General features: G+C 36.7%; 4 protein-coding genes across 6 annotated transcripts in view; 2 read left to right on the plus strand and 2 right to left on the minus strand.

The window, feature by feature from the left end:
- Positions 1 to 23: 23 nt before the first annotated feature.
- LOC123009361 (ceramide synthase 6-like) lies at positions 24 to 4,744 on the minus strand. The gene is made up of 6 exons (XM_044405602.1): positions 4,637 to 4,744; positions 3,986 to 4,585; positions 3,810 to 3,930; positions 3,556 to 3,758; positions 542 to 901; positions 24 to 485 (listed from the first exon to the last, which is right to left on the minus strand). The coding sequence occupies exons 2-6, from the start codon at positions 4,171 to 4,173 to the stop codon at positions 281 to 283; spliced, it is 1,077 nt and encodes a 358-aa protein (XP_044261537.1). The 5' UTR covers positions 4,174 to 4,585; positions 4,637 to 4,744; the 3' UTR covers positions 24 to 280.
- On the plus strand, positions 4,576 to 6,004 carry LOC123009363 (ankyrin repeat domain-containing protein 16-like). The gene has a single exon (XM_044405604.1). The coding sequence runs from the start codon at positions 4,869 to 4,871 to the stop codon at positions 5,808 to 5,810; it is 942 nt and encodes a 313-aa protein (XP_044261539.1). The 5' UTR covers positions 4,576 to 4,868; the 3' UTR covers positions 5,811 to 6,004.
- The window catches only part of LOC123009354 (GTPase-activating protein CdGAPr), a 22,001-nt gene continuing 16,081 nt past the window's right edge, over positions 5,851 to 11,770 (minus strand). For both annotated transcript variants that reach the window (XM_044405592.1, XM_044405591.1), the window contains exons 6-11: positions 9,853 to 10,576; positions 9,642 to 9,802; positions 8,116 to 8,938; positions 6,967 to 8,066; positions 6,507 to 6,914; positions 5,851 to 6,457 (exon numbers count right to left, since the gene is read on the minus strand). In XM_044405592.1, coding sequence (XP_044261527.1) covers positions 6,385 to 6,457; positions 6,507 to 6,914; positions 6,967 to 8,066; positions 8,116 to 8,938; positions 9,642 to 9,802; positions 9,853 to 10,576 — 3,289 coding nt within the window. In that variant the 3' untranslated portion in view covers positions 5,851 to 6,384. The remainder of the gene's footprint in view (positions 6,458 to 6,506; positions 6,915 to 6,966; positions 8,067 to 8,115; positions 8,939 to 9,641; positions 9,803 to 9,852; positions 10,577 to 11,770) is intronic.
- LOC123009359 (probable chitinase 10) overlaps positions 10,951 to 11,770 on the plus strand; it is an 8,217-nt gene continuing 7,397 nt past the window's right edge. Inside the window, exons 1-2 of one of the 2 annotated variants that reach the window (XM_044405598.1) lie at positions 10,951 to 11,065; positions 11,122 to 11,731. In XM_044405598.1, coding sequence (XP_044261533.1) covers positions 11,008 to 11,065; positions 11,122 to 11,731 — 668 coding nt within the window. In that variant the 5' untranslated portion in view covers positions 10,951 to 11,007. The remainder of the gene's footprint in view (positions 11,066 to 11,121; positions 11,732 to 11,770) is intronic. The other variant, XM_044405599.1, reaches the window with a different exon arrangement.

The raw sequence follows: 11,770 nt of genomic DNA on the forward strand, positions 1-11,770 counted from the left end.
TGAATGTTTGGATCGGGTTAAATAAAAATCGGTGTTTTTTCATCAAAAAATTTAATTTTGGTTAAACCTTTGGACTCTTTATAAATAAATGTAACTAAAAATGCCACGGTATGTCAAATACCAAAATTCTTTCAGATTGCAATTAATTCTTATATTTTTTTATATAAATAAGTACAAAACAACAGTTTGTACGTTTCTATCTAGTGTAGAATGAAAAAACGAACTGGAATTGGCTCGATACAATTATTTAAAGCCAATAAAACGTCGCAATTGTTTGAAATCATTGAGATTTCGAATCTTCACTGTAGTCATCGCTGCTCGATCTGATATCTCCTTCCATTTTGCCAGCATTGAGAGAATTAGCGACGATTTTTAATATCAAATACGTCCAGAAAATGTGTAAAACTAGGAGAAGACACAACAGACTATTAAATATATAATAAGCTGGAAACATTGGGACTATCTTCGGCGCATCTATTGAAGTACTGCAACAAAAAAAAGTAATGTACTCCCAATTTGATCAAATTTGAATGTTTTGTACTTTTTAATTATCCAAAACGGATACACTCCCAGTCTCGTCGCGATCCACAATACGGTGAAAATCCCAAAAATGGTATCGCAGACCTTCTGGTATCCGGAATATTTGGCCATTTTTGCCGCTTCGAGAAAAATATCGGCGCAATCGTGAACGACTAGGACAAGACTACCGATACGAAAGAGGTTCACCACCCACGAAAGACACATCAGGACAATCGTGGCAATGTGGTGGATGAACATCTGCCAAAAATCCTTACGTTTCACGTCGAAAAATTGGCTGACGCAAAGCGACCAATAGAACGACATCGAGATCATGTAGTACCACCAGATGTCGCTGGTGACCGACTGGTGTGGAAAACCGTTCCTGGAGAAAAAAATTCAGAGTTTTTTTCCTTAAAAGACACGTCATTTCACACCTAATGATTTTTTACGGTGTCGTAAATAAATTATATGATCGTCGTGACTTAATTGGCAATTTAATGGATGTTTTAGTGTTGCCAACTCTAGAAAATTTCAATACAAACCAATCTACAGGATGATTTTTAAAAAAGAGCAGGCGCTATTTTTATTTATGGCCCGATTTCAAGAATTAAAAAAAAAATGTACCGTGTGATTTTTTAACTTTAACTGTCTGCTCTAGTTATCCATGATACTTACATCAGTATTGCGTAACTTCATAACATCAACATAACATAACTTACTCTTTGTAGTTTTGGTTGTCTCCACGTGTGCTGTCTCATTTTTCCCGATTTTCATCAAAAATCTGTCTTTTTCAAGACTACACTGTCGGTTGTAAATGATTCAAATTCAAATGTGACGTTTGATATTTATCCAATATATATTGTTCTAGTTACGCGATACGTTTCATTGATGACGTATGTGTCATGAATAACTACAACACGAATTTTAAAACAATCACACAGTACATAATTATAATTAGAATTTTTATAAATTCAATAGTACAGAGTGGTTATAAATGATTTTCATCTAGCCAGCTTTGGAATTTTTTTGCATGTAACTTTATTTGTGCCGCTCTACTTTTTTGAAAGCTCTAGTTCTGTCATTAGTGTCACTTATTAATTAATAATAAATTGTTGTTAATTAAATTTTTATTGTTTCAACTAAGTTCCAATAATAATTGATAATAATGTATACTTTGGAAGAAAACAAGTTTATAATTGAAGTCTATTTTCGAAATGGACGCTTAGTAAACGGCGATTTTTTAATTTTGAGTTACAAGTAGGTACCCCTATTTTCGTAAAGCGGCATTTTTTATTTTACATGGAAAATTCACAGCTGGGTAGATGAAAATCATTTATAACCACTCTGTATATTTTGGGCTATATTCAATGTTTTCACTGGAAAATCAATTTTTGTTATACAGGGTGTGCCAGAATTCGCGCCCCAGAGAAAAACTTCATGTAAGATAAGATAACAGGAACATGAAAAAAATGCTCAAAAAATTCTGACAAAAAATTTTGACATTTATTTTTTGACATTTGACACTTTTTTATGTCTATTTAATCATACTGATGATCTTGTATGTGTTTTTTTACAATTATTTAGTAAAGATACAAAAATTTTGCCAATAAAAGCCACAAATAACATTGAACAGAGTTACAATTTAGGATATAGCTTCCTTGTTTCCTCTTCTAATAGCCTGTAGCAAAAAAACTTGAAAAATTATTTTTCCAACAGAAATAAATAGAGTCAAATTGCAAAATTTAAACTCTCATAACTTCGAAATTTTTATAGATACAATTTTTTTTAACATTTTTTCACACTAAATTATATGTTTTTCTGATTTGTTATAGGTAACTATTAGTGTCCTTTCTTATTAAAAATTTGAAAAAATATTGGCAATTTTTCTTTTATTTGCTACTTTTAGACATTATAATAACAGCGTTCTCTCTTATTAACTTTTATTATTTTTTTAACTTTGATATTTTTTAAAACAATAATTTCTAGTAAAAGTGAAACATTGTACATGTCTGTTTCAAAAAAACTACTACCTTCCCAATTATAAAGAAAAAAATATATGGTCCAATTTAAAATTAGAGACTTGAATATAGCCCAAAATTTATTATGACATTTAGAAAAATTCTAAAATCGTCAGATTATACTATATTAGAAGCCATTTAATTTATTTTTTATTTTTTTTTTGAAATCGGACCATAAATTAAAATTCTACAGCGCTTGCCGTTTTTTAAAAATCACCCTGTATAATTAAGTCGCGTAAAACCCCAAATTTTTGAATACTACAGTTCTACCAACTCCCCAAAATAGAAATCATGGCCGACTAGAAAAAAAACATTTTTTTTAATCATAAAGTATAATTAAAGCATATAATTTAATCTTGGTGATAAAGATAAAAAATAGACAAAGCTATAACAAACATTACGTACATAAAATGGCGAATATTAAACTGTGTTCGTATCTATTACACAATTAATCAATTTAAATACCAATAGCCTGATTAAAAATGTGTTATCACATACATATTCTACAAGTTTTAGAAAATTTCTCATTAAATGTAGAGCAATTAGATTTGAATGACTTAAATATTTACACAAAGTTTTATTATCTTATCATTAACCAGCCAAAAAATACAATTTTACCAACACAAATAAAAAATTAAAGTATTTGGCGATAAGACTAAAAATTAATTCTTGTAGAATGATTTCAATTTATCGATTATGATAAGACAATAATTTATGTGATAGCACAATTGTCACAGGTGAAATGTTACGCAGAGCCAAGTCGTTCATTTCCCGCCCCAAACCGCCCCCAGACATCTACGACTATGGCGATTCATCCCACTTGAGGCGTACAAACGCCTCCAAATCGACCGAAAACATAATGAAAAACGAAGAAACGATTAAAGAGAAAACACCGAAAAAACGCAGCCTCTCGTTCCGCTTGAAACGTAAAAAAGTGTGATATTTTTCTAAATAAATTTTTTGTACTTTTAACCAAATTGTTTGTTTAACCTTGACACGGTTCGAGCTGTTGACTCACCAACACTCGTTGATGTCCCACAACCAGGGCTTGTTCCAAAGCACGACGAGGCCGTAGATGAAGCTCAAGGTGTAATAAAGACACCGCCAGGAGTTCTCGCAGAATTTCGTTAAAGTGGAGGGCTTATTCTGGCCTTTGCGTAATCGGAGCCACCTTTCGACCTGTCTCTCGCTCATATCGACTTGTTTCGCCAACCCTTGAATCTACTTGGAGTTAATTTGGGGGTCGGGTGGCCCATAAAGGGGCTGTTTTACCTGCTTGTGTTTCCATTTTTTCGACTGGATGTACGCCTTTTCTAGTACCGTATTATGTGGGGCCTTCTTTGGTTTGGTGTTTTTGATTCCTATGGATACTCCTACGGGGGCGAACCAATACCTGCAATGCGATTAGGGTCAATTTCGGGCACACTGGTGACATAACCTCAACTTACTTCTCCAAGACGTAGCGCAGGAAAAGCATGACCAGGGCCATCGGCAGGGGGTACAGGAGGTGCCGGTAGTCCGCATGGTGGATTTCCGTGCTCGCCTCGGGGGCGATGTCTTTCCAGGTGGTGTTTGGGGGCAACCAAACGTACTCACTCCAAAACGAGTCCAACACGGTCCGGTACAAATTCGACATTTTTTACAATTTGAACTAAACAAATTCCACTAAACATTAACAGAACATGGTTTTAATGTCACGTTGAGATGGACTTTCAATCACGGAAAGCTCTTAATTCGGATTTTAAGAGGAAAACAGACAACACCCTCGAATTACTCATGTCATTTTGATCGCGTACTGTATTTATGACGCGTGACGGTCACACGATTGCTTTTTATGCATAAAATAACCGGGAATGAGTCACAGAAATGACTATTGAGACTATTTGAATACAATTTGATAAGAATTATCTGAAATCAATGTTTCATCTTTCAAATACGCCGACTTAAAGTCATGAAGTAATCATAGGACGTGATCGTTAGGTTAAGTCACACCGGCATAAATCGATGAAATTACACGAATTTGTTTGATCGTTATTTTGGGGGGGCACCTATTAAAGAAACAAAAAGTTTTATTCGGAACGTGGGAAATAAGCCATTACCTAATCGTCACAATTTCAGTAAACGTAAATTCATGTGGTTTGATGTTATGCAACTAACAATACACCAGTTATCTACCAGCCATTTAATAAACTTAAAACTAATTAAAGCCTTCGCTACACTGTATTCAAAAACACTAACATATTTACCTATTTAAAAGAAAATATTCACAGAAATTTTAATTAATTTCCAAAAACTTAACCTCAATTTGTGACAGTTGCCCTAACCTCAAAAATGTCCCTAACCCAACGTCAAATTGCCAAAATCCTCAAACAGGCTCACTCGGGTGACATTGCCCCCATTTCCGCTTTAAAATGCCACTGGAGTGTCTTAAAATACCAAGACACTGGTGACACAATCTTGCACTGTGCCTCCCGTTTGGGGCACATCGAAACCGTCCAATATCTCCTGTCTTTCGAGCCCCCGAGTGTCGACTGTACAAATAACGACAACAAAACAGCCCTGCATGAGGCGGCTCAATTCTCACAACCCGAAATTGTGAAACTGCTACTCGATAAGGGGGCTCAAGTCAACGCTTTGAAACGTGCCGATTGGACCCCTTTAATGTTGGCTTGTACGAAAACGTGTCTCGAGACTGTCGAAATTTTGGTGGATAGTGGCGCTTTAATTAATTATAGAAACAAAGACGGGTGGACATGTATGCATTTGGCGGCAAGAGGGGGCTGTGGGGCTATTTTCAAGTATCTAGTCGACAAAGGGGGCGATTGTGCAACGAAGACCAAGAATGGTAGAAGTGTGTTACATGTAGCAGCTTTGCATGGAAATTTTGAAATTGTCAAAATTTTGCTCGATTTAGGGATTTTAGATGTTGATGTTAGGGATAATTGTGGTAACACTGCGTTGCACGAAGCTGTACTAGGGCGGCATCGGGATATTTGTAGTTTACTGATTGAAAACGGGGCCGATATTTTTTGTAATAATAATGTTGATTTTAATTTATTGTTTTTAGCTACTAGTGAAGGTTACGTTGATTTAATTGAATATATTCTTGAGCTAGGTTTTGACATAAATGTTACTAATTCAAATGGGTTTACTGCATTGCACTGTGCGGCTAGAAAACAGCAAAAAGACATGTATCAATATTTAATAAAAATGGGAGCTGACAAGGAAATTAAGGATAATTTTGGAAGAGTTGCCTTTGACTATTTGAAATAATACGTAAGGATTACAGTTTCCTGTATTATCAAAGAAGGAAAATAATAATATGTAATTTATTTAACATAATTTGAAATATTCGCATGTCAAGCATAGTTACACTATGTACATGATATTACAATGTAAATAAATAATTGGAGATGGTGCAATACTGTAAAAATTCAATTATTGTCTATTAAACCTATTTGTTGTTCTTTGTTTCTTTTTAAATATATTATGACTCTTATATTTGGTCAGTCTACTAATTATGCAACATCAAAATTTCTTGAAAACAGAGTTTTTGGCAAATTGTTGAAGAGCGAAAGACTTATAAAAAGTACGCGTTTAGGCCTTACATACTAAGAATCTTTTCCTTAACAAAACGTTGAAATTGGTTATCACATTTGATTAATATCAAAATAACGACTAATAATAATAAAAAAAACTTAATTATCCAGCTGTGCAACCATTCATATAAAAATAAATACCAGTTCTTTTCACTTCTCCTATCAGAGAAAAACAAAAACAAAATACGATGGTGTAAAATCCTCACCATAAAAAAATAAAAACACTTTCATCCTTACAACAAAATTGATTATTGTTTCGACTTTGATTCGAAAATTGCTTTCATGTCTTTGATACAGTACGTCGGCGCCGTCTTCTCTTTCCTGCAATCACCAAATCAACCCTCAACTCGCCCACCGCCTCGGCACTTACCTCGGACTCTCCAAACTAACTCTCCTCAATCTCTCATCGCCCTCTCTCTCGCGATTCTCAAACGTATGTCTCCTCCTCTCGTACTTCAAATCGTCGTCTTTCTTCCTCACGAAATCCTCAAAGTTACTCTTACACTCTTGTACTCTATTCACTTGAATTTCGGCTCGGTTGTTGTTTTTATTAAAATCGGTTAGTCTTTGGTTGACTTGTTCGAAGACGGCAGCTCGCGATTTCAAACTGTCCGATTTCGGCTTGCAGGTACTTTTTTCTTCCTCGTCGATGCTCGTTGAGCTTTTTCGGCGACTTCGGGGCACCAATTCGGGCTCCTCGGGCACGCATACGTCTTTGTTTTTATATATTTTCAATTTTGAGAGTAGGACGTCCTTATCTTCCTTAAACGATTCGGACCTGTCGGGGAATTATAACCCGAGTTGCATACTATATTTTTTTTCTACTATACCTGTATTTGTCATGGAGATATTTTCTTCGTTCTTCTTTATATTTCTCGATTCTTTCCCTCTTCTTCAGTTCTTCTTCTGCGGTTAAATTTTCGGTACTGTGGGCTAAATGGATCGAATCTAATTTTCCGACATCGTCCATTGGGATGACTTTGGGTGGGTTCAAGGTTTTGGGCAAGGAGTTCGTCTTGTAGCCCAAACCTTCATCCATTGATTTTCTTCGTTGTCCCGCAACTCCGTTTCCAAATTCCTTTTGAAATTCTTCTTCGTCTAGAGATCGGGTTTTTAACTGATTTTTTAAATTTCTCGCCCTCAAACATGGCGGAAGGCTGTCTTTTTCGTAGAATTTTTTCACTCGTAAATTTGTACTATTTTCCTTTTTTTCTTCGTTTTTATCTTCAAAACGACTTGTCAGATCTTTAACACATATTTTTTCAATTGCTTCTTCCTCCTCATTCTTCATTTCTTCACCTTTGACATTCTCATAGACGTGTAATTGGTCCGACTCGAGTGAATCATAATTTTCTTCTTCATCCTTCTTCTTCTCATCCAACTCTAACAAAGTGTTGACTTCATGTATCGACCTTCGGAAAAACTTGACTTGTTGATAGACCGAACTATCAATTGTTTCACTCTCTGGCGATTTTCTTTTGTCTGTTGGACTAAATTCGATCAAATCTTCAGTCTTTTCTTCATCTTCGAACACACTTGGACTGACATTTGGCGTGGAATTTTTCGAATAACTGAGTGGAAAACTGGCCGAACTCAGATTTTCAGTCGAACTGTGTACCACTTCACTCAAACTCAAATCGGTCAAACTTATCCGGTCCGAATTCTCCATCACGTGATAGACGGCGGCTCCACCCCCTGAACTCAAACTGGGCGTATACTGGACGTTGGAACGCGACGATTGGTTCGAATCGGTGAAACTAACCAATGAGATTTGTTCGCTGGTATCGCAGATGGCGCTCGAACTGAGATTGGGTTTTAAGGTGACATCGGTACTGGTGTCGTCCAATGCGCTCATACTTTTCGGACGGTCGGATTTTTCGACCGGTTGAGTGGCTTCTTGACTAGGAAGGGAGGCGGTCGAGGTCGGTACCTGAAAATACTTTGACAGATGAATGACAGTTGAAAAATTGATGACTCACCATTGCTTTTTCAACGTTGACTATGACATTTTCGTAGACCGAATCAGCGTTTATTTTAATTGGACTCGCTTCGATGCTTCTAGGGGGTGACTTATACGTAATACTAATCGTGGTTAAAATATTCTCATAGTTGTTTTTCTTCTCGTTGTTTAAATTCTCGTAAACAATTTCAGTGGGGCTATAATCGGGGGTTGTGTTCGTACTTGACTCCCCCAACTGTCTATACCCCGGACTTTGGGGGGTAGGTGTGGCAACTAGACTAGACCCCTCCCACTTCCTCCCAATATCCACCTCGGTGTATGACTTAGTTATCGCTTGTTTCCCCCCCGTTTCCCGCTCCAAATTCAATGACTGTCTTTTATCCAAATGATCTGAATTTCTTGGTGATTTATTTTTCGGTTGGTACGAATCTGGTACCGTTTCGACTTGTGGTATTGTATGTACCACGGCCATGGTACAAACCATGTTATCAGGAGTGGTACAATCGATATATTGTATGTCGGATAATTGGTCTTCGAGTCGGGTGCGTTTCCGAGACATTGAATCTGGCGAAAGTACGACTCGTGCTTGTTTTTTCGGTGATGGATTACCGGAGTTGGTAGCACTGCTAAAGTCCTCAGGTCGAGCACGGGTCAGGATGCGTCGATAACCATCCTTTTGGATTCGAGGAGAACTGACTAGACTTTCGTCTTCGGAGAAAATCCGCATTTCTGACTCCTCAAGCTCGAAGTTGAGTTGAATCTCGCTGAGGTCGAGGAGGGAACCTTCCGAATTGTTTTGGGAGTTTTGGAGGGTGTCGAAATAGGAGTCGTGCGAAACGGACCTGAAACAAATTTTCCAGTTTTTAATTCAGTCGATTATTTTCCGAGATAATTTTTTTTAAACGACTGTAAAAGCCGATAAGATTTATTGCTTCCTTAGCACTTTTACGATCCATAAAGCCTTTGCAATTTATGATGGATCAAGGGGCGAATTCGGAAATCTAAATCTGGTGTTGTAATTTTAATTTTCATGTAAAAAATTTAAAAAAACATTGACTAATCCACATGATTAATAATTTTAACCACTGATCCTATAACTAGGCAATTATTTAATAACAACGATTTAGTTTTGATAAAAATAACTCAATTTTCATTTATTATCATTTTTACGGTGTTTGATAAATAAAATTCCCAAATGGCGAACATCAACCATGTTGGAATTTCACACCTGAATTTTTCTTTTAATATTTAACGCCCCTTTGCGATAGTCATTATTTTTCTTTGTATTTTATCATCCGATCAATGTTGATGTCATCGATGTTACATTTCTAAATTTAAAGAATTTCTTTTATCAGTTAAATGACATCTAAAATTACAAATTAAAACGTAGTAAGCTTCGACAAACAATTGTTTAATTGTTTGTTTCATTTATCTTCCCTTCCTGGAATTTAGAAAAAAGTACCGAAAACAACTCGGAACTCACTTGTCATGACAAATAAATTCTTGGTAAGTCTGATTTTTATAATTTTTTTATTCTAAACTCACCTATTATGGCCTGGAGGCTTGTTTAACGAATACAGTGGTCCTAAACCGTCGATTTCGTTTCCGGTCGGTTCCGAATGACCGGAAGTGAGACTTTCGGCCGACTTGACCGACCTCAACTTCCGTTTCATGTCAGTCAAGTCTGATTCAGTGACTGACTTATCCTTAAAAAAATATTAAAGAAATGAATATCAAATGCCTAGTCACGGCTTACTGCGACTATAATCCCCGGTGTTGAGGCCTTTCGCGGCTTACTGAGATTCCCTTGTGAGTTATTTTTCGCTTTGGAAAACAGCGACCTCCAACCGAGCGGCGACCTTTTGTGTCCTCTTTTCCTCCCCCCTGACGGTAATTCAATCACAGTGTGATATTTTTTCGGTAAATTTTTCGGCCCTCCACCAACTTCAATATAATTGCAATCTTCGTTTTTGTTCAATAAACGTTTAGTTCGAGCTTCCTCCAATGTGATGAGTTTAGTAGGCGTCGAAATGGCGAGACTTTTCGGTCGAGATTTTTTTGGCGAGAAATTCGACTCGTTTTCTGTTGGCAAATCAAGATTCGGGAGATGATCGCAGAAGATCAAGTGTGCGTAGCAAATGAGAAATTCGGTGACGACGGCTTGGACACCGACCCCTTGAAGGGCGGCAACACCACCGACTTCTAATTCGGCACAACGTAATAGATTTGGGGCCCAAACTATGGCCACGTTTCGAGTGGTCATTCCTGTACTGACGCCATGTTTGGCCACATTGGCCAAATGTCGCATCAGATATTCGAGGGTGCGGTAATGGGGCGGTGGGAGTTTCTGAACTGATTCACGCATCTTGAGGAGGCGGTCGTGGTCACTTTCGGAGTTTCGCACACCCGAATTGCAGCCCTGGACCGCGTTGACGAAGCTCTGGTACAGCTGGTAGGTGCATAGGGGGTTCGGGAGCTCCCTACAAAAATCGAACTCCGATTTAAATTTAAAAACTTCTTTCCAATACAAAACAATCATTGTTTGTTTTAAATTGTTGAATTCGATCATTTATTTTTTTTAAACTTTTTTATTTCGTTTAATGTGAATTGTGCAACAATGTGCATAAAAAACCCAAGAAAAATGATTTAATTTACGAGCGATTAGAATTGGGATTGCTATCATAAATAGATTAATTACAATTAAAGTCATATTTGAGTGTTTAATAATCCCTTCAATTGTTGGTCGGAAAACGCGCGATTCTATTTTTTATCTAAACAATTTTATTACTAGGGCTTATATCGTGATAAGTGGTATAAAAGGGTATCAGAGAGATGTTTTTGTTAATAGTGGTTGTCTTTTTGTTACTATAAGTACAAAAAATTTGTAGTATAGTAATAGATAAAAATCGTGATGACCATTAAACGTAATTTTATTACGTTGGTCTTGTGTTTCATTGTTTATCAAGCAGGTAATTATTTTGTTGTATTGATTTATGTTGATAAATAAAATATATTCGGATTGTAGAAGCTGGTGATAAGGAAATATGGCCGATACCAACTGAGTGTCCTAAAATCGACCCATTGGAGTATACTGTTCATCTTCAACACGAATCAGATTGTACGAAATTTTATAAATGTGATCATGGTGGAAAAGTTCTCTTTGATTGTCCTGATGGGTTACATTTCAATCCGGTTTTGCAAGTGTGTGATTGGCCATGGAGTGCTAATTGTACATTAAATGATAAAACCACTTCACCGAAACCAACTCTGAAACCGGAACCAACTCCACCAGCAGATAGAGATCCGGAATGTCCATGGCCTGATCCCTTGGATCACACTGTTCATCTACCACACGAAAAAGATTGTACAAAATTCTACAAATGTGACCATGGAAAAAAAGTTGAATTTGATTGTCCAAATGGGTTACATTTCAACAAGAAATTGGAAGTTTGTGATTGGCCACACGTTGCTGGTTGTGAGGACAATAAACCTTCTCCTACTCCAAAACCAACGACTTCAGAAACTCCAAAACCTGAAACTCCAAAACCAACTCCACCAGAAAACAGGGATCCAGAATGCCCATGGCCTGATCCTCTAGACCATACAGTCCATCTACCACACGAGAAAGATTGCACCAAATTCTACAAATGTGACCATGGAAAAAAAGTTGAATT

The sequence above is a fragment of the Tribolium madens genome, unplaced genomic scaffold (assembly GCF_015345945.1).
Source record: "Tribolium madens isolate multiple individuals breed KSU strain unplaced genomic scaffold, Tmad_KSU_1.1 Scaffold_71;HRSCAF=194;Tcas5.2_LG6, whole genome shotgun sequence".
NCBI lineage: Eukaryota > Metazoa > Arthropoda > Insecta > Coleoptera > Tenebrionidae > Tribolium > Tribolium madens.